This window comes from Carlito syrichta, unplaced genomic scaffold (assembly GCF_000164805.1).
Source record: "Carlito syrichta isolate Samal-C Ts95f unplaced genomic scaffold, Tarsius_syrichta-2.0.1 Scaffold305149, whole genome shotgun sequence".
Classification (NCBI taxonomy): domain Eukaryota; kingdom Metazoa; phylum Chordata; class Mammalia; order Primates; family Tarsiidae; genus Carlito; species Carlito syrichta.
In genome coordinates, this window is record NW_007249245.1 from 1,187,614 (window position 1) to 1,215,578 (window position 27,965).

General features: G+C 37.8%; 1 protein-coding gene across 1 annotated transcript in view; it reads right to left on the reverse strand.

The window, feature by feature from the left end:
• Nucleotides 1-27,965, reverse strand: part of SATB2 (SATB homeobox 2) — a 183,737-nt gene that overhangs the window by 61,082 nt on the left and 94,690 nt on the right. Inside the window, exon 7 of the mRNA XM_008061216.2 lies at nt 15,223-15,695. Coding sequence (XP_008059407.1) covers nt 15,223-15,695 — 473 coding nt within the window. The remainder of the gene's footprint in view (nt 1-15,222; nt 15,696-27,965) is intronic.

The following is a 27,965-nucleotide window of genomic DNA, read 5'->3' on the forward strand; positions in this document are numbered from 1 at the left end:
CCATTGATTATCTAGGGACCCACCCAATTCAATATACCTAGTCTTCATGAGTGAAAGATCGGTCTGTTAATTCATTTATTTATGACTTGACACAAAGCTTAGAAAATGATGAAAAGATTAATAAGAGACCAACTCTGTCCAGGTATGACTGGGAGGCTAAGGTGGAGGGATTGCTGGAGACCAGGAATTTGAGACCAGCCTGGGCAACATAGCAAGACTTCCATCTCTACAATAAATTAGACAGGTGTGGTGATGCACACCTGTAGTCCTAGCTACTTGGGAGGCTGAGGCAGAAGGATCATTTGAGCCCAGAAATTTGAGGTTACAGTGAGCTATGATTATGCCAATGTATTCCAGCAAAGAGACAAATTCTGTTCCCAAGGAGTTTACTATACAATAGGACAAGGAAGGTTTTATAGTAACACAATGTAAAAGATGCCAAGTGTGATAAATTTGAGACAGAACAGTGCTGCCTTGGTTCCAAGGAGGGAGAAAGTATTGTCAGCTGCACGATTCAGGGAAAACTTACTGGAAGAGGTAAGACCTCACTTAGCTGGGACTTTAAATATAAGTAGTATATGGATAGAATGGTAAGACCACGCAGACAAAGGAGAAGGGTAGGACTGGGCAGTATCCATACATTTGAAAAAAGAAAGCACATGCTTACTTCAGAATACCAAGAGAGATTTCTATTTCCATAAAAGCCGGGAGGGAAAGTGCAAACACTGATAAAGTGGTAGAAGACATTCTGAAGTGAAAATAATCCAGTCCACGTTAATATGATTCTGAACTACTGGAGTATACACAAGCTAACCAACAAACATTACCCCCCAAAATGAAGTGATATTAGATAATCTGTTCAGCCTTTTTGTCACCTGCAACAAATTAGGCTTTCAATATGCAAAACATCTTCCTTCCAGAAAAACAAATGATCACGATTCCATTTAATTGTAATTTAATGAGGCATAATTTATTTTTTAAAGTGATATACACCAGGTGTGTACTAAGGAAACTGGCCCAGTCAAACATCAGTGCTTCCCTTTGGAAAAAGCCTCAAACTGGCTGGAGACTGTTTTCATTTCTGTAAATTAAGTTTCTGTTTTGTGGCAGCTGAAGTGGGAGACAGAAAGAGTCACTTGCAGTATTCATCTACTTACTATACCTTTTAAGTAACTAAATCCAAAAAGTACTCATTTCATAGGAAACAACAGTATAAAAGTGTTGAGTTCCAATCTGAACAAAGGTAGATACTTAAATATCACATAAACCCCAGAGATAGCTTATATGTGCTTAAAGTAAAATCGTGCACTCAGTGTTTCTTTAGAAAATATCTTATTTTAAAGAAAATAAACTTTATATCTTCATAATATATTTTAGTTATTAATTCTGAGGTGTATAAACAAATTATGCAAGATACTTAATGACAATCCAATCAGAAAACAAGTTATATCTCTTTAAAGGTGTATGATTCAAAACATTGACTGCATAGTAGTGAGACTGAAAATATATCTTAGTTCATAATTATACAGCACTTTAAACAAATGGTGCTATAACCAATCAGTAAGGTTAAAAACTCACATATTTTACAGATTAAAGTTACAGAATGTCAAAGGTGGAAGGACCCTTGGTACCTATATGGGCCAACCAAACACTCTGCCCCTGAACATAACCCTGCCTAGCATGTACTTCCCCTGAAATGCAAAACAAAACAAAAACCAAAAAAAAAAAACAACTCCAAAACAAAAACCTTTCTTCCAAAGGTATGGCTCATTTCCATGTTTTACTACCCCTTAATTTTCACACAATTCTAGAAAGTCTGTGTCCAGCTGGCAGGAGAGCAAAAAACTGTTATCTGCTTAAGAAAACCAGGTAATACCAAACCCCTAGCTTAACTGCACAGAGTGAACTCTTAAATTTCGGTTGTCAATTCAGATTTAGTTGAAGCGGCGAAATCCACAGCATGGTTGTAGAAAGTATTGGCATCCTACCTCCTGCAAACTGACCTAACAAAATCATGCCTCCTAATCTCCATTCTTGCTTCCTTCTAGATGCTTCTGAGAGGTGTTTTTCCCTCTGCTCACAAATGAATGGGTTTCTGTGGGTTGCATATTCATAATCTCCAATCCTACTATGCGTCTAACTGCTAAAAGTCATTTATGTAATGCTAAAAATACTCTTCCGTCCCCCACTTCCCCCAGAGCATTGCTTAGCCATGAAGCCAAAGTACTTAGTCTGATTTGAATAAAAGGTATACAGGGCACAACAATGACAATTTGATTTTTATTATTAAAAATGATGTGTAAATCCTCAAAGAAAATGTCGTTATTGCATTAGTTTAATAAAGCCTCTCTTTTATTACAATAGTTCTTTATTAGGAAAGACAGCCTATGCAGGTGGCATTTTTGTAGGATGGGGTGAATAGAATTGAGCATCTAAAGGGAATTCATGTATTCTGCAAATATAAATGCACATACAAAAGTAACGTTTGCAGACAAATGTTGTTACTATAGAGATATATTCTGCAAAACACTAAAAGACTAGGTATCTATGTGTATATGTATATTCACTGCAGTTGGAAATACTTTCTCCCCTCTTTGTACTAAGATGGCACTAGTTCCACTTTGCATTTATGACATTTATCTTTTACATTGTGCTACTATAAAGCCTTCTCCCTATGATATAGTAAACTCCTTGGGAACAGAATCTGCACATTTTACATTTAGTTGGTAATACACGGGAATATAGGGCTCTAGGAAGTTATCAAATGCATATTTCTTAAGTTTCTGAGAGTGGGAGTCCTATCTATGCTGAACAGCCAGCAGCAGACCCTGCAGGATACATATTGAAAACCTGACTCACATTATACTCAAGATCTCTTCATTCAGCCTATTGAAAAAAACAATAATTGAGACGGCAAATTTGGGTCATGCAAACTCCACTTTAGAATAGATATTCCATGAACCCCAAATCTGCAATTTATTACATGAAACACTCGTCTCACAGACAGCTTTCTTCTAGTTCATATAATAAAACTTCACTTGTGCCACTTGACATCAGAATACAGTAAGCATGCAACACAAAGTGAGTGGCTATAACAGAACATTCTTGAAACCAAAATAATCTATGCTCTCTTGACTGCAATACCCTTGACCAAGCCACACATAAACACATACAACAGAGGAACTTAGCCCAAACCAGATTCCCAGTGTCTTCACTGCTTTTTGCCTATCACATCCGTGCAATGATTAACTCCCCTTCCTCCTGGTTGTCTTTAGAAAGGCTTACATACCGAAATATAAGGCTATACACAATCCAAATCAAAATTTTCTAAACACGTTAGCACCAAAAAGTGAAAGCAAACAGAACTGAACAGGTTCCCTTTGGAAACGTTTTACCAGTGGTGTTCTCAGCTCTGGGCACATATATGGTTTCTACTCACACCTCAAGTACCTGGCACCATGACTATTTCATTCACAAAGTTCTGGGCCCTAGTTATTCCTAGTTTCCAAGACTGTTCTGTAAAACAACTGTTGGCAACCTGCCCAAAAAATTTACTAGTTTTGGCTACTTTGTCAAAACATTGGCAAAAATAGTACTTTCCAAAAACAAAACAAAATAAACCCCAAAAATACATTTATTGAATATTTCTATCTCAAATATATCAAATGCCTTAAGATATATGTAAAGCAGTCTACTAACCACAAATTGACTCTGTCCTGAAATGGTTATAAAACATTATTCTTTCCTGCTGAATATTTCTGCATTAACTTTAATCATCTCCAGGGTCAAAGTTCTCACACAGCACATGGGACACATCACAGTCCTTATAATACCACAAAAGGATTACTGGTTTAAAAGTCTGTTTATCCCTTGTACCTTTTTGAAGGAGGGACTGTTTCTTTCATCTCCCACCCTATAATAGCAGAAATGATTGAGAATAAAGTAGTTGAGTATGAGTTCTGAAGTCAGACTCGCTGGGTTTGAAATTGGGCTCTAGGGTTGGGCACAGTGGTACACACCTGTAATCCCAGCAATTTGGGAAACCGAGGCAGAAGGATCACTTGAGTCCAGGAGTTTGAGACTAGCCCAGGCAACAAAGCAAGACTTTATCTGTACATAAAAATCAAAAAATCAGCCAGGTGTGGTGAAGTGTACCTGCAGTCCCAGCTACTCAGGAGGCTAAGGTAGAAGGATCTCCTGAGCCCAGGAGGTTGAGGCTGCAGTGAGCTACTATCACCACTACACTCTGGCCTGAGCAACAGAGTGAGACCAGAACTTCAAAAAAGAAAAGAAGAGGCTCCAAATGGACAAGGATCAATTAATCAACCTATGGCATGGTTTCCTCACCTATAAAACTGAGATAATTCCACTTCCCTTACAGGGTCCCACAGAGAGCTCAAAGCAGTGAGTGATACATGCTAAGAGTTCAAGTAGTGTCAACTATCATCACAATGCCTAGCATATCTCTGAATACTTAATATATATGTGTTTAATGAATGAATACAGGACAAACATCAAAGGACAATTCTTTTTTTTTTTTTTTTTTTTTTTGAGTTGGAGTCTCACTCTGTCGCCCAGACTGGAGTGCAGTGGCTGCTCCCGGCCACCGCAGCCTCGACCTGCTGGGCTCCGGCGATCCTTCTGCCTCAGCCTTTCAAGTAGCCAGAATTACAGGCACGCACTACCACGCCCGGCTGATTTTTCGATTTATTGTAGAGATGAGGTCTCGCTGCCCAGGCAGGTCTCGATCCCGCGGGCTCAGGCAATCCACTCACCTCAGCCTCCCAAAGGCGCGGGATTACAGGCTGAGCCACCGAGCCCGGCTCAAAGGACAATTCTTATTTTAAATTTGCAACTTTAAATATTCAAGGCACTCCAGTTATATTTTGTTAAATGTCTCCTCACAGAGAAAGGAGAAACTACAAAGAATAACTTTTAGGAATTGGGATAATTAAAATTATTTGAGACTGAGGAAAGTATAAAGAAAAATGTAAAAAATATATAAAGTGAAATGCCTATGTGAATATTCCAAATAGCACTAAACTAAGATATTAATTTTATATTTCAAAACAGTAAAACAATTTTCATTCTCTAAGTAACTTTGCTATCATTTAAAATAAACTTTAATCTGTATCATTGTTTAAATATGGATCATAATTATCAGTGTATCATAAAATTAACTTAGTAAATCATGGCTGGGCATAGTGGCTTATGCCTGTAATCCCAGAACTTTGGGAGACCAAGGAGGGAGGATCACTTGAACCCAGGGGCTCAACACCAGCCTGAGCAACATAGTGAAACCTCATCTCTAGAAAAAAATGTAAAAATCAGCCAGGCGTGGTGGTATATTCCTGTAGTCTCAGCTACTCAGGAGGCTGAGGTGGAAGAATTCCCTGAGTCCAGGAGGTTGAAGCTGCGGTAAGCTATGATCAGGCTACTGCACTCCAGCCTGGGCGACAAGAGTGATACTCTGACTCAAAAAAATGAATGGACGAATAAATAAATAAACAAAATTAATTTAGCAGATCATAACTAGCCTTTTATAACAATTTGGAATTAAAGAGCTTTAAAAAAGTAATAAAGTGTTTCACACATAGTGTGAGTATTATTTCATGAAGGTTTTGCTTTTTGCTTTAGAAACATGCGATAGAGAGAGGTGGAAATGAGATACAGCTAGATACAGACATACATACATACATGTGTGCACGTGGGTGTGTGTGTGTGTGTGTGTGTGTGTGTGTGTGTGTGTGTGTACCAGCTCATGATGTAAAATCATTTCTAATGGGTGTTGCAGACTGTACATTCTGTAGTCTATATTGACAATTTTAGGCACAAGACACGTAGGGAGAATTGAAAAAAACTAGTAATTTCAAATTGATATGATTATATTTTTCTCACAGCATTTCTAGTCTTTAAATTTAATTCACTTTATGTGAACAAACATGCAACTGACCCCAGGCCAAATGGTCAGCATTTCAATCAGTGACCATGAAAGGAAAGCGTTTTGCATGTCTTTAATTGCTTTACATAAGCAGTGGTGAAACGTACATAATAATGGGATCTAAAGAAGGATTTTCTAGTATTTCTTTTACTAAAATTATACTTTTTTTTTTTTTTTTTTAGTCAGGATCTTCACTCTATTGCCCAAACTGGAGTACAGTGGCATGATCACAGCTCACTGCAGCCTCTACCTGTTGGGTTCAGGCTATCTTCCCACCTCAGTATCCCAAGCAGCTGGGACTATGGTATACACCACCAGGCCCAGCTAATTTTTCTGATTTTTTATAGAGACAAGGTCTCACTGTGCTGCCTAAACTGATCTCAAACTCTTGGGTTCAAACGATCATACTGCCTCAGCCTCCCAAAGTGTAGGGATTACAGGCACAAGTCACCACACCTGGCCAAAATTATACTTTAAGTATAAAACATCACCCAGGATTTAGGGAGACTAGCTAAATAATACAACAGTAGACCTTCACATTAAAAGTGCAGGCTTCTACAGAGACATACTCACTAGAGGTGAAAGAAAGTCGTTATTGAGGATAGACTTGTCTGTGTGAAATGAGTTAATCATTCCTTGTTAAAGAATGGTGAAACAAGCTTACAAAACTCTCACATCTTTTTTTTTTAGTAAAAATGGAGAAACCTAAATTTTCTATAATGATTCTAGTAACTAATTTTCAAGGACTTTGGGCATTGTTGGGGATGAAAGGAACAGATAGAATAGTGTGCCATCGTATTTCCTTTCTCTGATTCTTTAGTATGAGCTTTGTGAAGGAGGGAGAAGAAAAAAGAGTCTTAGTGTTTTCTTTCATATCAAGTTTCTATTTCAGGTGGATTTAGGAGTCGGGGGAGAGTTGCATATGTCTGACAGCTGCTGAATCAATCTTCTTTCTATCCAGAGCACAAACAAAACCAGTATCTTCGTGAGTCTGTTTAGATTAGCCTTTGACCTAAGCAATCCATGTTTTTGACTAAGATTGCCTAAAAGAAAGGTAATGAACAATAGACAATCTTTATATGTGAAGAAGAGACGGCAGTGAAACCGTTACCTACAGGGCCACCCTCAAGCAGTCTAATAACTTTGAGACACTGCTGTCCTGGAAGATATTAATATTATTATAATCTTTGAATCTATGAATTCAAGCCAGTGATTCTGAAATGAAAAAAGATGGTTTATTTTATGAAGTAGGGAGGGCCATCTCTTCCCACTTTATTAATTTAATGTTCTGAAATCAAAAGAGGGTATATTATTTACTTCAAAACTCAATAACAGGTTCATGCCTGATCTGCAGCATTTCATATTTACAGCCCATCTTTCAGTGGGTGGACTTCCTTTTTCTTGCAGGTTTCCTTGTCGTTTTATAACCAGCTCACTGGACCATGGAGTCAAGACCCTTGGATTTACATTGTATTCTATTGCTCTATGACTTGCTGAGCGCTTGTATCTCTATTGGATACTGAGAAATAATGATGACTGAGACCAGATGTAGGCTGACAAAGAATTCTGAATATCGTAAAGGTCAAGTTTTCTAGAAATATAAACTGCATGTATAATTAAATTGTGCCTATCTTTGGCTAACGATATGTATAAATCAAACAAAGGAGTTAAAAGAGAAGTTTTTCCTCCAAAAAAAAAAGTCTGGTTAACACAATGAAGCTCAGACTCTCAAAAACTTTGGTTACAAAGATTTTCATTTTGTTGCTACATCTCTTCCTAACTGCCACATCAACATCTAATGTTAGCAAGTCCTTAGAAATTCTTAACCTTAATAATTTAGGACACGCATATACTATAAACACCATGTCAATAAAGCATAAAAGCAAAATCCATGTCACTTTACGCAAAAACGTTTACATTTCTAGCAGCTGACCTTACTTGCCAACTTTCCTGATACATCACTCAATCTAATTTTCCAATCCATTGAAAACATTCTCCAGTTGCTGAGTGACTTCATAAATTGTATTTATGACCCTGGTCTTAAGTTTCCTCAAATGACGGGGCTTTGATGAGTAAACTGCAGCTTTTTCGCAAAGTCTTATAAAAACTAAAAAGTAGTGACCTGAGGACAGGTCAACCAAATGAGTTCCCAGAGGATTTTTAAAATCCTGTTCTCTATCAGATAAGACCAAGATGCACAGCTTTCTCAAGCAAGGCTTTTGATACAAAATTGCAAACTGTGTAACTCTGTGACTTTTTCATTGACCTGAAGAAGAGCAAGATACCAAATATAGAGACCTCGAGTTACAAAAGAATAGTACATTTTGCAAAATACCTCTGTGTTTCCATGGAAAACATGTTTCCAAGAATTGACTCAGCAGAACTACCTAAGACACAAAATGAACCTGAAACTTTCTGAGTTATAGCATGACCTGTTAGAAGACAAAAGGAAAATAACTATACCACATAAATAAAGAATGTGGACAATTTCTCATTTTCAAAGTATATAAACTTCTTATTGCTGATTTCTATAGATGTTTCCTGAACGCTATCACCAAGGTAAGGAGACAGTGGAACAGAGAGGATACCAGGATCACCCCTAATTTCCCTTTTCTGGCATTCTAATGCTACCATTCACATGTGGCAGGGCATCCGTTCCACTGGATTTAGCCTAGTTTGGATCAAAGCTTCCTCTACTTCATTTAACAGATTTGCTCAGATGGAAGGTCTCAGAGGAGAAACAATGTTAGTAAATGGGGGATTTCTGAACATATGAATATGTAGGTCATTGGATTCTTAAATAAATTAGAGAATAGTTTATCTATTAAGGAAGACTCACTGTACATATTTTATGAAACCAGGCTCATTATAGGTCAGTGGACATTCCACAACCATCCCTTGGTAATATTAAGTCTTTTAAAAATACTGACATAAACCTTTCCATGATGGCATAAGTGTGTGATTAATTTTTTTAAGTTCACAAAGTAACAAGGGGCAAAAGAATGCTTCAGATTGGGATTCATAATCAAACTATCAAAAGGCAAAGACGTAGACAAAGTAAAAAGTCAAGCATTTTATTTTATGCTCATAGGCCTAGTAAGTGAAAATACGTCAGCACCAACATAAGTCCAGGATGTACACAAGAAAGAATGAATATGAAAAAAAACAAAAACCTGAAAGAGCACTGGTTCTATTGCTTCTGGCAATTACTATTCCCATAGACACCATCTGTATGACTGATGGAGCACAGGAGATGGGTTAGGGTCAAAATACAAAGCTACTCTGAAACTCACAGAATCACAAAATTCACCATTCAGACTCAGTAAGGATAGTTTTATTTAAGTCAAGTTTGGTAAATCTCATAAAACCTCAAATGTTCCTATCTCATTCATTCTCTCTCTCCACATTCAATGGTCCACATGTCAGTCTGTATAATATCAATATCAAGGCATTGAATTGTAGAGCTATAGGGGTTTGGGCTTAAATTAACACTGATGAAAATATTTTCAAAAGAAATACGTAAAAAACTTCTATACTAGTCCCATAATAATATCTGGCTTTTAATTTGTGAAGGGAGTGGGCATAAAACTACAGGTATGTTTTCTTCAAGCAACCACCCACAGCATGATCAAATGCCAACTATGCAATGGCATAGGCCTACAACCTGGGATAAAATGCAGATCCTGAGATAAGGATTTCCATGCAAGTGATTTATGAAGGAAATGCTTCCAAAGAAAACTAGTGAGGGAGTAGGAGGAGCAGGAGAGGGAAGAGAAGACACCCAAGCAAAGTCCTAGCCCCAGCCTGGCCCTGCAGAGAGCTCTGGTATGGAAATGACACTTCAAACTTTTTTCTACCACAGGAGGGAAGGGAGCTGGGCTGCTGTAACCCTCCTGTACCCTTCAGACAGTGTATAAACATTTCCAGTTCTCTGCCAGGGTGAGCAAAGGAAATCAGTAGCTTGAGGAGAGCCCTTTAGATGAAAAGCCCAATAGCAGACATAGGTTTTCAGAAGTAAATCCACAGAGGATGGGGTGGAACATCAAAAACAGAGCAGGTATGTTGTCTACCTCAGCCTTCGCTGGTGTTTGACCATCCATCTCATTCTGTGACCACAGGTCATAGTGTGTAGAAATATACTGTACAGTTGCCTGAATGTTAATCACTAGGGTAAAAAGCACCTTAGTACTCTCACCTTGCTGTTTCCATAGAAGTCTTCAGAGACATGCAAACCAGGGCTAACCTTTTCTTTGAAAAAAAAAAGAGGGGTGATACTCAGAATATGTTTTATATAAGGTCATAATGACCATTCCAATGGCATAAACAGAATGCCTGGTTCCACTACGCCAGGCATCTAGAGACACACTAGCCTTGGGCCCATGCCGGAGACTTCATGTCCTGGCACTGCATGATCTCAAATGTGCTGTATCCCCTGCCCAGGACATGTGACTCAATTTTATATTCTTAATTTAGACAGTATATGTTTTTGTTAGGAAAAGAAAAATGTAAGGAAAAAAAATAAGGAATAATTAAAAAAAATACAATCAGATTGCCAAAAGGTTAGCTATCTCTGACTGGCATAAGTCATGACCTTGTCATGAAGTGTGGGTAGGGTATCATTTTATCAAACAAATCCAGTTTATGTTTTTAAAAGACATACTTATTAAAATAAGAATGAATTCAAAAGAAGTTTTGGAAATACAGCTTTCTTCTCTTAATTATGTTATTTTACATCATGAAATGATATAGTGGCCATGGACCAGCCACAACAAGGTAATTAATAGTTTCTCTTTGGAAAACTGACATTTCAACTGTTATTTATTATAAATTTGATTTTTCATCTGGAAGTCTTAAACATGAAAAGCTAGGCAGATATGGGTTTGTTTGTTTTACAATTCTAGCTTTATTAATGAATGCATATTTTTTATTTTACACACACAAACGATTTGTTGTTCTTCATACAATCATCAAGCACAAATCCAGGAACACACTCTACAGGGTGACAAAATGTATTAAATTGCTTTTTATTGAGTTTGTTATATGAATAATAGAGATCATGTACTATTTCTGGAAAACAGTCAATAGACTGAGGTTATGCTATAATACTTATTCTGTTTACAACAGTTGGCAAATCATTATATCATCTGATTCCACTCAAAAAAGTCTAACATTTGGAGAATCGATGGTTGGTTTCATGGGACATAGTATACCATATTTTCCACTTAATAATGCTGCTGGTAAAACCAGCTGCCCAGTCTTGCTGTTAGTGACACAGTACACACAGCAAAAATAATCTGCCTGCTGACCTCCTGCTCAAGTTCAAACTATGTCATTCTGTCAATACCATCTACCTTGATTAGGTTGGTCTTTATACACAACAGGTTATGATCCCAGAGGGATGAAAAGCTTTCCCAAATTAAAAGCAGAATTTTAAAAGGAAATACTCATACATTCCTATGCAGTTTCCATTTGATATCCTCAAGGCTGGCCTATGAACTCAAGCTCATGTTGATTGAAAGTGAATGTTTCTTTCTGGGTGTAGCCATCTCACAGATTTAATGGCAGAAGGAAAATAATAAAATGTGTTCCATGCTTCAATTAGACCTTTTATAACTTGGCACTTGAAAGATGGCAATGCCAAAGAAAAATCATTAATCCATAAACATAGACAAAAAGAACTGTATGGGAGAAGACGGACCTCCAGGAGTCTAGGCCTTGGCAGCTCACACCCTCTCACCAATATGGTCTGTCTTTTGTCCTGCCTCATTGTGACTCTCTCATGCTTCATGCTATTTGGATAAAATGTACACTGGATTTGCTTCTCAAATCCAAAGTAATACAACTATGTTTTCCATTTTGTCCTTAGCCAAAGGAATTGTGTACATAACCAGGCAATAAAATATTGGCTAGCCATGAAATGCCTATTCAAGCACATGAATGATAGATGAAAGAACACACACACACACACACACACACACACACACACACACACACACACTCATACACACACACACACAAAGAAAGCGAGAATGAACTACAAAATACGGAGTCAAAAGATGCATCCTTTTGATCTGTATTTTGTGGGAGTATGCAGCAGATTTGCTCAAAAGGATCAAAGGCTCTTATAACCCCAGTCCAGATAAGAAAGAACACACATATAACAGCCTAAGCATTTGGAGCTACAAAGCAAAAGTGGAGGAGTGATGTCTGGAATATGTGCAGGTCTCACTGAACCTTCAAACTCATTTCCAAGTGATATAAACAGACTCTGTCAATATTAGAGCATATAAGTTAGCTAAGAGTCAAGGGAGCAGGAGATTTCACCTCTCCTGGTCTCCTGCCATACCTAATATGTCAGCACCAAACCTCAGTCAAGCCCACTGTGTTTCTTCCTTGCTCCTACTCCTGCTGCTCTGGCATTGCTGAAGACTGTGATAAAACCACAATGGTTGGAGCATCACTAGTTCATGCTGTGTGGCCCCAGACTACCTTCCAAAACCAGTAATCTCAGACTGACTCCCTGTCACATTCACGCTGTCCACCCAAGCTGTGTTCTGGCTTCCCTTTCAACACCAAATTCTGGAAAAAGTAATCAGCTTCTGTATCCTCAACAGTTAATCACCCCTTAACTCCTAAATTCTGGCTCTTATCCCCACCTCACTAATAAAATTATACTCTAAACTTTGCCAAAGTCCTCTCTCCACCAACCACCAAATCTCAAGACATGGTCTCAAGCCTCTCCCTCTTGGACCTCTCAGCTTTCCACATGTGGACAAGTCTCCTTCTGGAGACTTCCCTCTCATGTCCTCTAGACTCTCACCACTGTCTCCTCTTCTTCCATTTCTACCTGCTCCCTCCACTCCTAGCATTTCTTCTGTCTCTTCCTGGTGCTGCTGCTGCTGGTGGTAGCTTCTTTCCTTCCATTCCCCGATTCTTTAAATCCCAGGCTCTGTGACAAAATGTCTAATCTCTTGCTCTAGCCCTGACAACTCGTCTTAGCACGAAACGCATATTTTCAATGACTGTTGCACATCTCACTTAGGAAGCCTGCCAGCACTTCAAAGTCAAAACAACCTCATCTAAAAATAATCACTTTAACCTTACTTCAACCACTCTTTCAACGTCTTCTGGATTCTCTTAACAATTACAACTCCATTCTTAGTCACCAGGCTCAAACCCTGGCTTTTCTTTACTCCTTCCCTATTCATTCATTCACACAATTTCTGACAATTTTATTTCCACTATGTTGCCAGATTTTTGTACTCTTCATTCCTACTGTGCTGCCAGCCTGGTTCAAAACTTCCATACAGTCTCCTAAATAATATTTCTACCCTCTTGCTATCCCGAGAGGAGAAACCTCACTAGGATCTAATTCTGCCAGGTGCAGTGGCTCATGCCTATAATCCCAACACTTTGGGAGGCGGAGGTGGGAGGATTACTTGAATCTAGGAGCTCAAGACCAGCCTGGCAACATAGTGAGATTTCATCTCAAAAAAAAAACAAAGAAATTTGCCCAGTGTGGTGGGCGTGCACCTTTAGTTTCAGCTACTTGGGAGGTTGACATAGGAAGATCACTTAAGCCTAGGAGTTGGAGGCTGTGGTGAGTCATGCCACTGCACTTCAGACAGGGTGACAGAGTGAGACCTTTACTCAACCCTCCCCCCCTCCAAAAAAAAACCAAAGTCTAATTCTGATAACCGGATCGGAGCACATTCCTACACAAGACCCTCAATGGTTTCCAGTGCCTATTCATGTTCAAAGTTCTTAGCAAGGCCCTCAAACCTTTTTGACCTTTGCCCCACACTTTAAGTTCTATTACCTAACTTCATTATCAACTGCCAACTATTTCTGTATTTTTTACACCATTTTTCTCAAGGATTCTCTTAGCCCAAAATACCCTTCTTCTTTGTCTTTGCCTGTCAGATTTTATTTACCCTTCAAGGTCTAACATCCCAGCAACCTAATACTCTCAATGGTTGTATACATATGTACTTGCCCATAATCCTTTTCCTCTTTGCATCTGTATGTAGCTTAGCTTCCTACCTTGCATTCCGTAAAGCGGCTAACCTCAAACCTACCATCTTCTTAAAGACTTATCATATTCATTGTACTGCAAGAATTCCTCAACCCAACTCAACATGAACTTCCACAACCATTGCTTACACCCTCAAACATTATTCGCCAAACTTTACATTTTACTTAAGTCTGTTTACATTGTTTTCACTACTAGATCCTTAGCTCTCAGAGGTTAGGCACCTTTACTTTTTTGCTACTTATATAAGGTCTAAATTAGTGGTTCTCAAAATATGGCTCCTGACCAGAAGTATCAGCAACACGTGGAATCTCGTTAGAAATGCAAATTTCTGTGTCCCCACCTTGGACTTGCTAAATCAGAAACTCTGGGATAAGGCCCAGCAGTCTATGTTTTAACAGCCCTCCAGGTGACTGATGCTTAAGAACCACCGGCAAAGAAGAATGCCTTACATGCAAGCAGCCTTCAGTAAAATAAGACATGCACGAGCTAACTTTTTACCTTTTTATCATTTCATATTATATTGGCATATAATTTATCTCAAATATTAAAAATGAAAGTAGGCCATTCACTGTCACTTAATCAATATCTTAAACATAATTCATATATTGGAAGGGTTTATAAAAGTTTTGACATATAATGATACTCTATAAAGTTCAAAAACAAGATAAACAGATTTTCTGGGCATGCATAAGCAGTTCTACAACTAGTTTAAAAAAAATCAACAAGGGAGTGATAAGGGAGTGATAAGCACAAAATTCCAGATCAGTGTAACATCTGGGAAAAAGTAAATGGAGAGAATGAGGGGCAGCACACACACAGACCCAAGTCATTGGTAACATTTGAGGTCCTAAGTTGGGTGCTGGGTTCACAGATGTCTGTTACATTATTGAAGTTAATTAATCAGGATCATGCATGGATCATGGTGACAGTGTTTCAGGAACTAAGGATAATTAATGAATCTAATTCTGAGATTCATAAAACTTCTTTAAAGAGATAAAACATAAAGCCAGGTAAGGTGGCTTACACCTGTAATCCCAGCATGTAGTAAGGCTAAAGAGGGAGGGTCGCTTAAGCCCCGGAGTTTAAGACCAGCCTGGGCAACATAGCGAGATATTGTCTCTAAAAAAAAAACAAAACAAAACACTGTACTAAAAAAGGGAATTAAAAAATAAAGACATATCACAATTCTGTCTCTAGTATTATTCTATTCTTAAACATTAATAACAGTGTTCAATGGCAACTGTACCTGTGTGCGATTGAACGCCACTCTTGCAAAGACAGCTTGGGACACACTGGCCCTCTTCAGCTCATCTCTTACTTGCTGGTAGATATCTGGAGAGACTTCCACAGAAGAGTTGGTTGGCTCTGGCTTCACTGCTCTGGGAATGGGTGGATGGTTCAGGAACTGCTGGTTGATAGCTTGAGGATGCTGGTGGGCCAGGAGCCGGCTAACAGCAATCTGTTGGTTTATCAGATGGGCCATGGCTATTTGTTGCCTTACAAGTTGTGGACTGAGCTGGGGAGAAAGAAGACCAGGGCTCATGATGGGCTGTAACGCGGGCACTTGGTTTCGGATTGGAGTACTGTGATGGATTTGGCTGTGAGGAGACTGTTCGTTGGTTTTCCCCAGGGAAGCCAGCTGGTTCATATTTGGTAAATGCATTGGACGCTGGCCCAGAACACAATAGTCTGAAAGGTTTTCTCGTTCCACTCTTTCCACTGTTAAGAGATAAAAATGACAATTCATCATTATTTTTATTGGTATCATTTATTGTTAATATGTGCCGTACTGCATTACCATAGCTTTGGTATATTCATGACTTAAACATTTTTTTCATACAACGTTGGAAGCACCAGATGAAAGTGAATTATTATTTTCTGCAAAATGTTATAATAGATTTTTTTTTCTCATGGTAGATATAAAAGTAAAAATATCTGCCACTTCAGTTTGTTTAAATTCTTAAAAGTAAGCATTTCATTGAATATCCAAGACAGAGACCACTAACCCACTGCAAATCTGAAATCCACTCATATTCCCAAGCTCTATCATCTGCCCCACTGCCCTTTGTTACAGAAGTACCAGGTGTTCTTATCTTCTCCTGTTTGTGATTAATAGTGTAGTTCATGGTCATCAGGAAATGACAAGACAGCATCTCCTGCCAAATCAAGTGCTACCTTCTAATACAAATCTCACATACATACTATTATACAACTATGGAAATGTTCATGGATGTCAACCACATAGGATGTCCATTTGTCTACTCACTTGCTATCTTTTGTATAGAAATGTTTCCTTCTGAAATTGATACTTTAATGACTTTGATATGCACTAAGAAAAAACTCACAATATGAATAACATCACCTTGACTTGCCATTAAATAATGTTCGCCCCCCTCCAGATTGTCTGCTTGATTATATTTTATTACACTTTACTAAAATTTAAAGAATAACCTTGAAAGGGATAAGAAAAAGAAAGTGAATATAGTGTATGGCCAAACATAAGGCCCATTTTGTTTCTTTTCTCCAAGATAATTTCTCAAGAAAAAGGGATTCATCTCATAGTCAATTCTTATCCAAGTCTCTTTACATCATAATTACTTTATGATGTAAAACAAAGCTTTGTTTGGAGAAAACATAGTAGGCTGAAACAACCCCATAATTATTAATTTTAAATGCTTACAAGGTATAAGCTAACAAAATCTCTCTTTGAAGGCAAAAATTCCACATAGACTTAGTAATTATTTTTTATAGTTTCAAATGCTGGATATGATTGTGCAAAAGTCTATTAAAGATAACTTTAAAAAGTACTACTTGGGTGATTACATGATGGAGATCAAATGTATTCACTTAAAGGACAAATTTTAAAAATAACTGTCCCCTATTATGCAAATGGCATATAGTTTATAGTGACAAAATCACATTTAAATCAAAAGAAAAACCTGGAGTCTCAAAAAATTTAGGCAGAAATGATGTGTGCTGGAAAGCTGGGTGAAATGACTCAAAGCAGGGGACTTAGTGATGACAAAGACACTGGTTCCAAACCACATGTGAGGAACTTGAATAAAATCAAACAATGAACTGTAAGAATAGAAAAAAGTAATATTCCTAAATTAATATTTTATGTAATATATGATTTTAAAATATATAAGTGGAAGTAAAGTAATACATTAAAAATGTAGGTAGATATTTGACCACTTTACCTCCATATCTACAAGTTCTATATATGCAAAATTTCTCATTGGGAAAAACAAAACAAAAAACAATGAATTCTTGCTGAAGTGTTCTATGAATTCTGGAATAAGCCAAAAGTTCACTTTAAACTTCTTTTAGGGCTTCATTTCTAATTTAATCCTTACAATGTAGTTCATCGGCTTACATATTTTACCTTTCATTCATGAAGTTTAAGGTAAACAAGTTATCTTACTCTTATTCTCTAAAGGCAAACATTTTCCAGTCATTGTATTAATTAAACTTTAAAGTACACAGTTTTAAAAGCCAATGGTAAAGAGTCTTCAGATAAGGTAACCTTTCCACAGAACAGGAATTACTATTACAGTTTCTTTATGGAAAGAAGAAGAGATTATGAACTCTTTCCAAACTGAAATAATATTTTATAGGCTTCAGTTAAACATTTGATTTGCTTTTCCTTATTTGTTTTTAATTCAGTTAAAGTTATGGTGAATTCAAATATTAAATTATGCTTCCAGGTACTTAATAAACAAATGTTTTATGTATTTATTCTACTCTGAAAAAAATAGAACCATCCTCTTACAGAATGCATCCTTTGACCAAAAGCTAATTTTCCAAAATTTCCGTGTCTTCACTTTCAACAATTTAATTACATTTCAGTGAGTTTACTTTCTTGAGATATATCTAAATCACATTAATTTTAATAAATTATTGGACTGGATCCTATGGGGGAAAAAAACCCATTCACAGATCTAGACATAATTTTGTACAAAATTTTATATAAACACCAGAGCTCTAGGAAATACGAATTGGTACAGTAAAGCCTGACTAATATTGGTCCATACTCTTTAAAGTTATACATAATAATTTTTCTGTACTTGTAAATTCCTGGATTCTTATAAATTCACAATTAAGAATAGTGATGGTAGAAGTATCGTTAGAGGCAAGCAGTAACACTACGAAGTACCTACCACTTAGAAAGCCTTAATGAAGAACTGCAAACGCAAATGCCTACCTATCCAGGTAGATTCTAGCCAGAAAAGACAGCTGCAGAGGAGCCAGGTGGAGTGAGCGAAAGCCCGCCCAGTTCAAAGGAAGCTGCCACCACCCTACCTCAGTCAGTTTGTGTCTTTCTTGTATTGCCATTTATTCAGACTTTTTTCCAAGAAAATGAAAAATCTGGACTTCACATATCTCCTAATTTCTAAGTGTTAGCAACTAATACAAGCAAAACAAAGCATTTCTCAAAACCAGGTCCTGCCCATGGATTGTCAGTTTAAAATTTTGCCTATAAGACTAAAGATACCCTTTATATTATTCAGTCCCTGACGGCTAGTTCTTCACAGAAGAGAAAGCTACACTCATCCCAAGGATTGATCTGTATTACAATTAAGAAATAATTGGTTCAAAAATACTATTTTATTTAAGGCAATTAAAGACAAGTTTTAGAGAATAAAACAAGAAAAAAAAATCATCATGCTCAAGGATCAGATGCTCATCCATAGGCCGAGTCTCCACCGACCAAGGCATGCAGCACAGAATCTCAGAAATCGTTCATACAGATCTTGCCTAATTTGAAAACATTTTCATTTATTTCTAGCTGCCACTCTTATAAAATTAATATCAGAATAATATCTTTAGCCTCTTAAGTCACAGCAAGTTAAGTACAGATGCTTACAACAAAAAAAGTATCACAATGTGCTAGACTCTATCTAAAATTTGAGCCTAGACATTCTTATTTCTTTTCTTCTTTCTTTCTTTCCCCCCTTCTGTCTGCTTCTCTCTCTCTCTCTCTCTCTCTCTCTCTCTCTCTGTCTCTGTCTCTTTTGCTCTCTTCTGCTCTGTCTCTCTCTCAACGTCTCTCTCTCTCTCTCGCTCTCTTTCTCCCTTTTTCCTTTCTTTATTCTCCCTTCTCTCTCTCTCCTCCTTTTTCCCTCTTTCTTTCAAAATAATTTGAAAGTAATCACAATGGCTGAAACACAGACCAATTAGTAGTGCCTGACTTTGTGCTCTTGCTTTTTCACTCTGTGCTGAAAAACATCATGTTAAGCCTGTCTTAAACTAAATTAAGACCAAAGACAACAGCTCTGAGGACCATCTCATCCCTACAGTCGATAAAAATTCCCGGAAAAAGTGAAGAATAAAGGGCGGTGCTGCTGCTGATGGTGAAAGTAATGTTCACATTCACAATAGAAAATACTCTAGACAAAGTCAACAGGCTTACTTATTAGAGACATTAAAAACACAACGACTTCTAGGGCTTTAAAATAGAGCTATAATTTAATTCATAGTGAGCTTGGTTCTCCGGTGGCTGACGTCCTGAGAGTTGGAGTGGGAAGCGACTGGGAAGGAGTGATGTCTCCAGCTTCAAATACAAGTCCCCAAGCAGGACATGGCTAAAGGAACTGTGGGGTAAGGAGGACTGAAATGCTTCTATGTCTAGGAGCTGAGAGGCTTTCAGTAGTTATTCCAACATCTGGAGAAGGGTCCCAGTTCAGAGGCCTTCCAGGTGAACGGTTCAGGTCTGAAATCTGCTCACGTTTCTGAAGGATCTTACAGATTCCTTTGAGCTTTGTGGGAATGAACAAAAACTGTAGGAAATGGGCAACCATTGTCTAATTACCTTCTAAGATTCTGGGATTTCAGTTAACTCTAAAGGAGGTGGGGTCTTTGCAGCCTTGTATCAAAACCACAGGGTCTTCTAACGCCTCACAAAGTTCACAGCGATGATGACCAAGAGCACCCTCTGACTGTCAGCTATTCAGATGTTCAGGAGTACCAGCTATGACAGGTTCTTTACAGATGAGAAAGCTACACTCATCCCAGGGATTTAGCTGTATTACAATTAAGAGATACTTGGTTCAAAAACCTTATTTTATTTAAAGTAATTTTATAGTACATCCAGGAAGCCAAGTATTTATTTCAATTATCACAAAACCCTGATATATATTTATGTATTTTAGGTTGTTGCAAGAACATTTTCAATACAGAAAAATTTTTTTTGAAAAGTATATGTATATATAATTATATATATATAAGCTCTTATACTTCTATATCCTATATTCTGGCATTTAATTCTTTTTTTTTTTTTTTTAGTTAAAGTCTCACTCTGTCACCCAGGCTGGAGTGCAGTGGCACACTCACGGTCACTCCCTTCTCTCTCAACCATCTGGGTGCCGGTGATCCTTCCACCTCAGCCTTCCAAGTAGCCAGAACTACAGGTGCGTACTACCACATTCGGCTAATTTTTGATTTATTGTAGAGACAAAGTCTCCCCAAGTTGCCCAGGCTTGTCTTGAACCTGTGGGTTCAAGCAATCTATTCACCTCTGCCTCCCAAAGTGCTGGGATTACAGATTGAGCCACCTACCCTGGCCACTATTATCATTTCTTTATTGCAACTATGCAAAGTAAATGTAATAAAAGTCAATGCTCAAAATATACTCCACTGACCAAGTGCCCCAAAGTACAGTTTCTGAGGAAGATTTCGGAGCAAAAGGAGAGGCATCTGATTGGCATAAATGCCTGCCAATCAAACAAGATGGCATACAAAAGGTGGAAAGAAAAGCAAACTGAGATTTCTAAGGCCTGGGGAAGACTACCTCTAAAATGTCTTAAAGTCAACTTCCAGGTTACTAATCTAAGAGCATCTTTAAAAGTAAGGTATTTGGTAGAATTTTTGAAACAATTCTCTTTCTCAGAATAATTGTTTTTGCCATTGACTCTTGAGCAAGAATGTAAGACTTTCCTAAGACATTTCTGTGAAACTCCCTATCACAACAAGAATAGTAGTTGATATTGTGGCAATAGCAATAGTAGTTATAGCATTGCTCTTGAAAGTTTATCAGTACTGCTAAATAGATAGATAATATTTCTAGAACTATGATCCTAGTATTTTAACGCAAATCTTAACACAATTGCTTTTGTGAAATAACCCCTGGCATTTGCCAATAGTTATAATGGATGAAAAGCAATGAATTAGGTAAAAGGCTTTGCACTGAGAAATTTCCAGAATCTCTGGTCTATGGATTTTTCTTTAAGCCATTAAGATGCTTATGCAAATGTAAATGGATTAGCATGAATGAGTGCTAATGGATTCCTTAATAAGATAACACTCTAGTATTCCCCAGAACCTCTCCTGGAAAGCCTGAGTAGAAGAATATAAGCTCCACCACTCCCCCAAAAAAGATGGCAGAATTTCTGTGTGACTTCTTCAGTCTCAGAAAATACTTTGGAAGTGATTCTACAAAGGTTTAAAAAAAAAAAAAAGACATAGGCTCTCTTTTGGCACCCTTAATAGAAAAGCTGCCAATCAAATCAAAAATTTCAAATTGATATCCAAACCTCTAAACATAGAGAAAAGGCATTCTTGAACATGTGACTGTCTTGGATTTATAAACCTCCACCTCAAGTTTCCTGCTCCCCCCCATCTCAAGCTTCAAAATCTTGGAACCTAGTTTTAAAGACAATGATCTTGTCTAATACCAGAGAAATTTTAAAATGTGTTCAAGGTCAAATAGTTGTCCAAATGCAGATAAATATTCAGGACTATTCAAGATGATTAGTGTTACTGGCTTTAGCCTCAAAGGAAGAATAAATAAACTGCAAGGCCAATACAAATTAGTTTTTTTCCCTCTTTCTCTGTACACTAAAAGTCAAGTTCTCAGAGCCTGAATGTATCACAAGTGCTTTTTAATGAATTTCCTTTAGGAAAAAAAAAATCTTTATTATAAATGCAGAAATTTTCATATCTTTATTGCTAATATACTTGTCTTCAAATTGTATGGGTATTTTAGGTTACACCAAACCCTACCATTTGTATGGTAGCTGAAACACTGAGTTAAATTCTTTCCATATCATTATCATTTAATTTCATCAATTACATGACATAAATATTAGTATACCTATCTTATTAAAAAAGAAACCGAAGCTCAGAAAAATTGATGTCACAAACCTATTAAAAGAAACTATGAATCCACAGCTATTTCTTTAGCACCTTAAGACCTGAGTTTCACTGTTTAAGCCACAACTTGGGGCATGTGGTTATTAATCGTTTTAGAGTTCCATTCAGGACCAATCAACTTTCTTACAGATAAGGCCTTCTTTCTCTGCATGTATATGTGCATACATGCATGTGGTCTGCATATGTGACATGAAGGATGGATGAGTTATCTGAATGGTGAGAGCTCAACCCAAGGCCACCACTGCACGCCTTGCATAAACAGACTAGAAAACTGGTTAATTCTAAAAGTGATGGAATCACTGATTCCTCAACAGTTTAACTAGTTAATCGTTCAACTAAGATTTACATTTGTTATGTTTTAAAAATTCATACAGCAAATACTTATTAATCAACTATTATGTGCCAGCAAGGATGCTGGCCCCTAGAGATACAGTGCTGAGTAATATGAGCTTTAAAAATTCCACTGGTATATTTGCTTCAGACAATTTGACTGTCTGGTACATACACATAGATGAGCCTATAACATCTGCCTACGATTTTAAATGCATTTCTATCTGGTGATAAAAGATAAGTCCTTCAAATTCCTATTTTGTCAGTTTATTAGCAGTTCATTCTAGTCATCTACTGTGTGTGTGTGTGTGTGTGTGTATGTGTGTACAGTGATTAGGTTTATTTTCATGAATCCTTTCCATTGTTTTATTTTTCTTGAGGCCAAAAAAGCTTTGTCCCAAAATGAGTATCACCAGCATGGATCCCACCTGACTGATGAAAGGCATGAGCCACACAATGGAGAGCTTTGCTGGTACTATTTATAAATTCTGTAAGTAGAAAGTGCTTCTTTGAAACAGGTAACCAACAAGAAATAAAATGGGGTATTGTAATAGTAACAGCTTGAGAATCTTGAGTGACCACAATAAATTCATATGCAATTAAGCTATATGAAACTGATGATCTATAACAATGTGACCTACAAAAATGGCAATTCCATATGGTTCAACCTGATATTTACTTTGACTTCTCTCTCTCAGCTGGGCTACACATTAATGCTAACCAACCCCACTGTCCACCCAAAGTTTTTCACTGGGCTAAATTCTTTTTAAAACATAAACACAGCACTAATTTCCTCAATAAACTAGAACCACATCCCATCTGCCAATACTGAATTTGCCCTGTCACTAAAAATACTTCTGGTTTGTTCTCTCCTAGTCGATACCTGGAGGTACAAAGTCAATTTATTATATGAAAACCATTTTCTGTTAACACAAACACAGACAGACATGATTGCAGGAGCCAAAGCTAATAAGCTGTATCTATCAGATATAAATCCAACATCATTAAAACAAATAAACAAAACTATTAATGGAATAACTCACTAAATATAGTTAAAGAAATTATTAGGAGTCAGAAAGAGCTGAAGAGTAAAAGAAAAAATTTAAAAAACTAAATCTTTTAGAACCACCAAACCTAAAGTTTTTTTTTCCTCTAAATTTGTTCAAGAGAATTTGTCCCCAGGTTGAGAACTTGCTTGCAAAGTCTCTGCCTAGAGCAAGATACTCAGAGCCAACTTGTTAACTCCTAATAAAACAGCCCATAAGCAAGGCGCACCAGCCGGCATTGTGATAATACCACATGACTGGTTTTCTTAGGTGTATTTTTCCCTTATTATCAACTTCCTTTTTCCATCATATTAAACTCCACAGAAACATATATATCTGCCATAAAGCAACTTGAATGTGGACACCTCTGTTTCTTTGGCAATAAAAGCTCATATAACCCATTATGTTCCATGGAAAAAGTGAGCATTAACCCCCGTCCCAGTCTCAACCCTCATGTACCAGAACTCCATTGTCCCTTTGGGTTTCAAACAATGCTTTATCACAGTTTGATAGCACCAACCATTTCAAGTATTCCTATGACTTTCTGTTTAGGTTAGAACTACTAATATCCAATAATAAGAAAACAAAAATGGCTTTATATTTACTCCTTATTTTAATCTACAACTATGATTTCTAAGACGAAATCAGAATACGATACCAAAAAAAATCACATTGCAGCAATTTAACTTATTGTTTAGGAAAATTATGCCTTTGCCAGCTGGCATGCCATGTGGATTAATTCTTTAATTCAACCTACTGAAGAAAAGTTAATCAAGGAAACAATCAGTTCACAATTCATTCTTTTCCATTGACCAGTCTTCATGATTTCATAAGACTTGCATGTTTTAAGCCATTATTTTGAGGAAAATACTAAAGAAATTGGCTGGGAAAAAATCAAAGGGATTTTTTTTCTTAGGCTCCATAAATGGTCTCTAGTTTATAATTTATAAAGTTATTACTATTCCTTTCAGTGAAACTGACTATGGGTAAATCTTTAGCTCAATAACTAATTAATAGAAAAAGAGAATGATTTTAACTGATTACTAATTTGCTGAAGACATTTGCAATATGAATTAAACAAGCAAAGATTTCCTGTTTTCTTTTTTATCTCAATTGAGAGGTGAGATAGCAAATAAGATTAGTTATCATATAATATTTGCCAAAAAAAAAAATGTTCTAAGTTCATACATTCAAATAAGGTCATTTATATGAAATTAAACTCTATTGATATTTACTAAGTACTCACAATTTTCAAGGCCTCGTGCTCATGGGATTCTGAGAAGGACACAAAATGGACAGGTTCCTGTGCCCCTGAACCCTGCTCCAGATGTTTTTTCAAGGAGTTTTTGACCCAGAAGGGAGACTAGTCAAAAATCAAAGTAACTATGGAACATGGAACTTAGGTGATAGCTTGGAAGGTCCAGTGTTAGAACTCATAATCTGATTTTTACTCCAGATGATTCTAGATTCATCTCCATTTCCCTGGGAGTTTAGGACTCTAAGGTCAGATGATCTCAAATTCTTGGAAAAAGTAGAACGAAGGCCCATCATCAGTCAGGCAATTAGTTAGTTAAATAGTGGTCTACCATTAGGCAACAAGATTTTAGTCCCAGCATCTTACATGGCACTTACAGTTAAGAGTTTCAAGCACCATGTGAGTTGAGGTGCTTTCTAGCTTTTAACTTTGTAAATTATCTGAGGAAAAACAGATTAATAATCTTTATTTAATTGATCAAGAAAGCAAGGGAGTTCTCTGATTTCAACCTGCTGGTTTCCCCCAAAAAAGAGGATGTCCAACAATCACCTCACATTTTAAATAAGCTGGGCATTTCCTGGTCTACAAAGAAAAGCTCTCATTTCGGGTTGGGCACAGTGGCTCTCTCCTGTAATCCCAGCACTTTAGGAGGCTGAGGCAGGAGGATTGCTTGAGGCTAGGAATTTGAGACCAGCCTGGGCAACACAGGGAGACCTTCTCTCTACAAAAAGTAAAAATTAAAACAATTAGTTGGATGTGGTGGTGCATGCCTGTAGCCCTAGCTATTTGGGAGGCTGAATAGGGAGGATCACTCCTTGAGAACAGGAGTTTGAGCTTACAGTGAGCTGTAATCCTGCCAGTGCACTCCAGTCTAGGCTCTGTTTCTAAACTTAAACAAAAAACTCATTTCACAGATCCACAGCTGCCATCCTAGCCCCATTTCCTGGCACATGCCACAACCCACTCCATCCCCTACCTAACCTATCTCCTTTCGCAGTTCCTAGCCCTTCCCCAGGTTCTGAAGCCGTCACCACCTCTCTTCCTTTCAAAGGCAGAGGTCATCTGTGCCTGGTATCCCACTCCTGCTAGCCTGTGGACTCTCCATTAACAGCCCGCTTCCCTTTCAGAGCTGCTAGATCCACCCTCTTTCTTTCAACTGCACTTAACCCTTAATCTGTCATGCCACTTTTAGATTCTTCCCTCACTAAGTCAGCATGGCCTGCCTTCACTTCCTTGTCATTCCCTCCCTTTGTGGATGTAAGTGCTTTCCCTGTTCACACACTGCAGAGAGCTAGCTCCCTCCAATGTCATTACAGTGTTCCCTATGCCAAAGCCAAGAACCTCCAATTCACCCTTCCCCCATGCTGGCACCCTTGATAACACTTCCCCACTCATCTTTCCTTGGATTCCCGGACACCTTACTCTCTCCCAAATCAAGTCCTTAACCCTGGTCCTTTCCTCTCCAAGCTACCAGCCCCTCTTGTTCTCACTCTCCTTATCAAACATTAATGCTCCTTTAGTAGCATCTCAAATATCTTCCCAAAAAGTAGCTCCAGAATTTGTTCTCTGGTCCTGTTCTTTAATCGGCTGACTTCACATCCTGATTTCTACCCAGTTGCCAATTCTCACCCAAGTAGCAGCAACTTCCTCTCCACTCGTATTGTCCTGTTCCTGTCACAACCATGAAGAGTGACTTAAGTTCAATACTCTGGGTTCTGCTTATGTGTCTTTCTCTCTCAGACCCTGTTCACTCTCACCAAGTCTCACTGGCTCTTCCGTGCATGAATCTCTTGCACTGGTCGCCTCCTGTATCTCTCACGCCTGCCCCCAAAGCCAAATCCTCACTTCTCTCACCTTCACTTCCATCAATTACACAATAGATTCTACATTTGACTTTGCCTACTTCCTCTGGGTGTACACACCACCCTTCAGTCTCCCACCCACCTCCCTTCCCACTATACACACACACACCCATATGTGTGAGATGGCTTCTAGAGGAAGCTTTTATAAAACCACCTTGCTGAGAAGTCTTCGGTGATCTTCAAAATGCCTCAAACAGGCTTTCAAAGATCCCTAAGGTGTGGTCTCCACTTTCCAACCTTACTTTCCATTGTTACAACACAAATGCTCCCCCACCTGGGACTTAACCATTTCTGATCATTTACCAACATTTGGGGCCACCACCCCACCCACACTCAGCTATGCTCTACCTTCCCCAACCCCAATCAAAATCTTAGCCAATCTGGGCACCTGTGACATCACAGTATCAGGATAAACATACTGCCACTCCAGACATGCAGGACAACCACTGGTCATTCAACATGCAATGTCCTTTTGCATCTCTGCATCTATACTCATGAACATGCAGGTGCCTGAAACATTCTTCCTTCTCTTTTCCTCCTTGCTGCAAAACTCTACTTGTTCTTACAGTGTGTCTAACTCATGTGTTACTTTTCCCTGACCCCATCCCTGCTGAACCCAGCAGGTAGAATCTACCAACCCTTTTCTGTGCTACCATTGTATTAGTCTATACCACTACAATACAACTGCCAGGACTGCTTCCTCTGCTAGGTTGAAACACAACTAGAGGTAAGAACCATACCTTATGTGTTTCTGGATGTTTCTCACTGCTTCTAACACTGACTGTGGCCTGTTGCAGGAACACTCACTCAACATTTAACTAAAATTATCTATTCAACTATGACTATAATTTTTTTGCAAGGAAGGACAATGTCATGCTCCTTACTGTATCCCCAGTCCTTTGAATCTCACCAGCTGTATAAAACAGATGTTTGATTTTATGTTTGAATGACAAACTATATGTTATATTATTGTTTCATATACATTGTAGGCTTTTTGAAATCAGGAACTGTGTCTTATCCTTCTTCCAAAGGTAAGTATACATTATGGATAGATGGATGGATAGATGGATGGATGGATGGGTAAATGCATGAGAGGCAGGGAGGGAGTTAGGAATGCAGATCATTTTCCCCTTTCCAACCATTTTCAATGTGTGTTTACAATGATATTATAAACAGCATAAATATGAGCAGATAGCAAGTTCATTTATTTCTATCTACAAGCTATATTATTAACAAACAAGTGGTTTTACTTCCTTAAACATTTATTAATGTGTATATTCAGGTCAAAGAGGCAGTTCCTAGAATAGCCATAATGAACTTAAGAGTCAAACAAGGAATCAGCCCA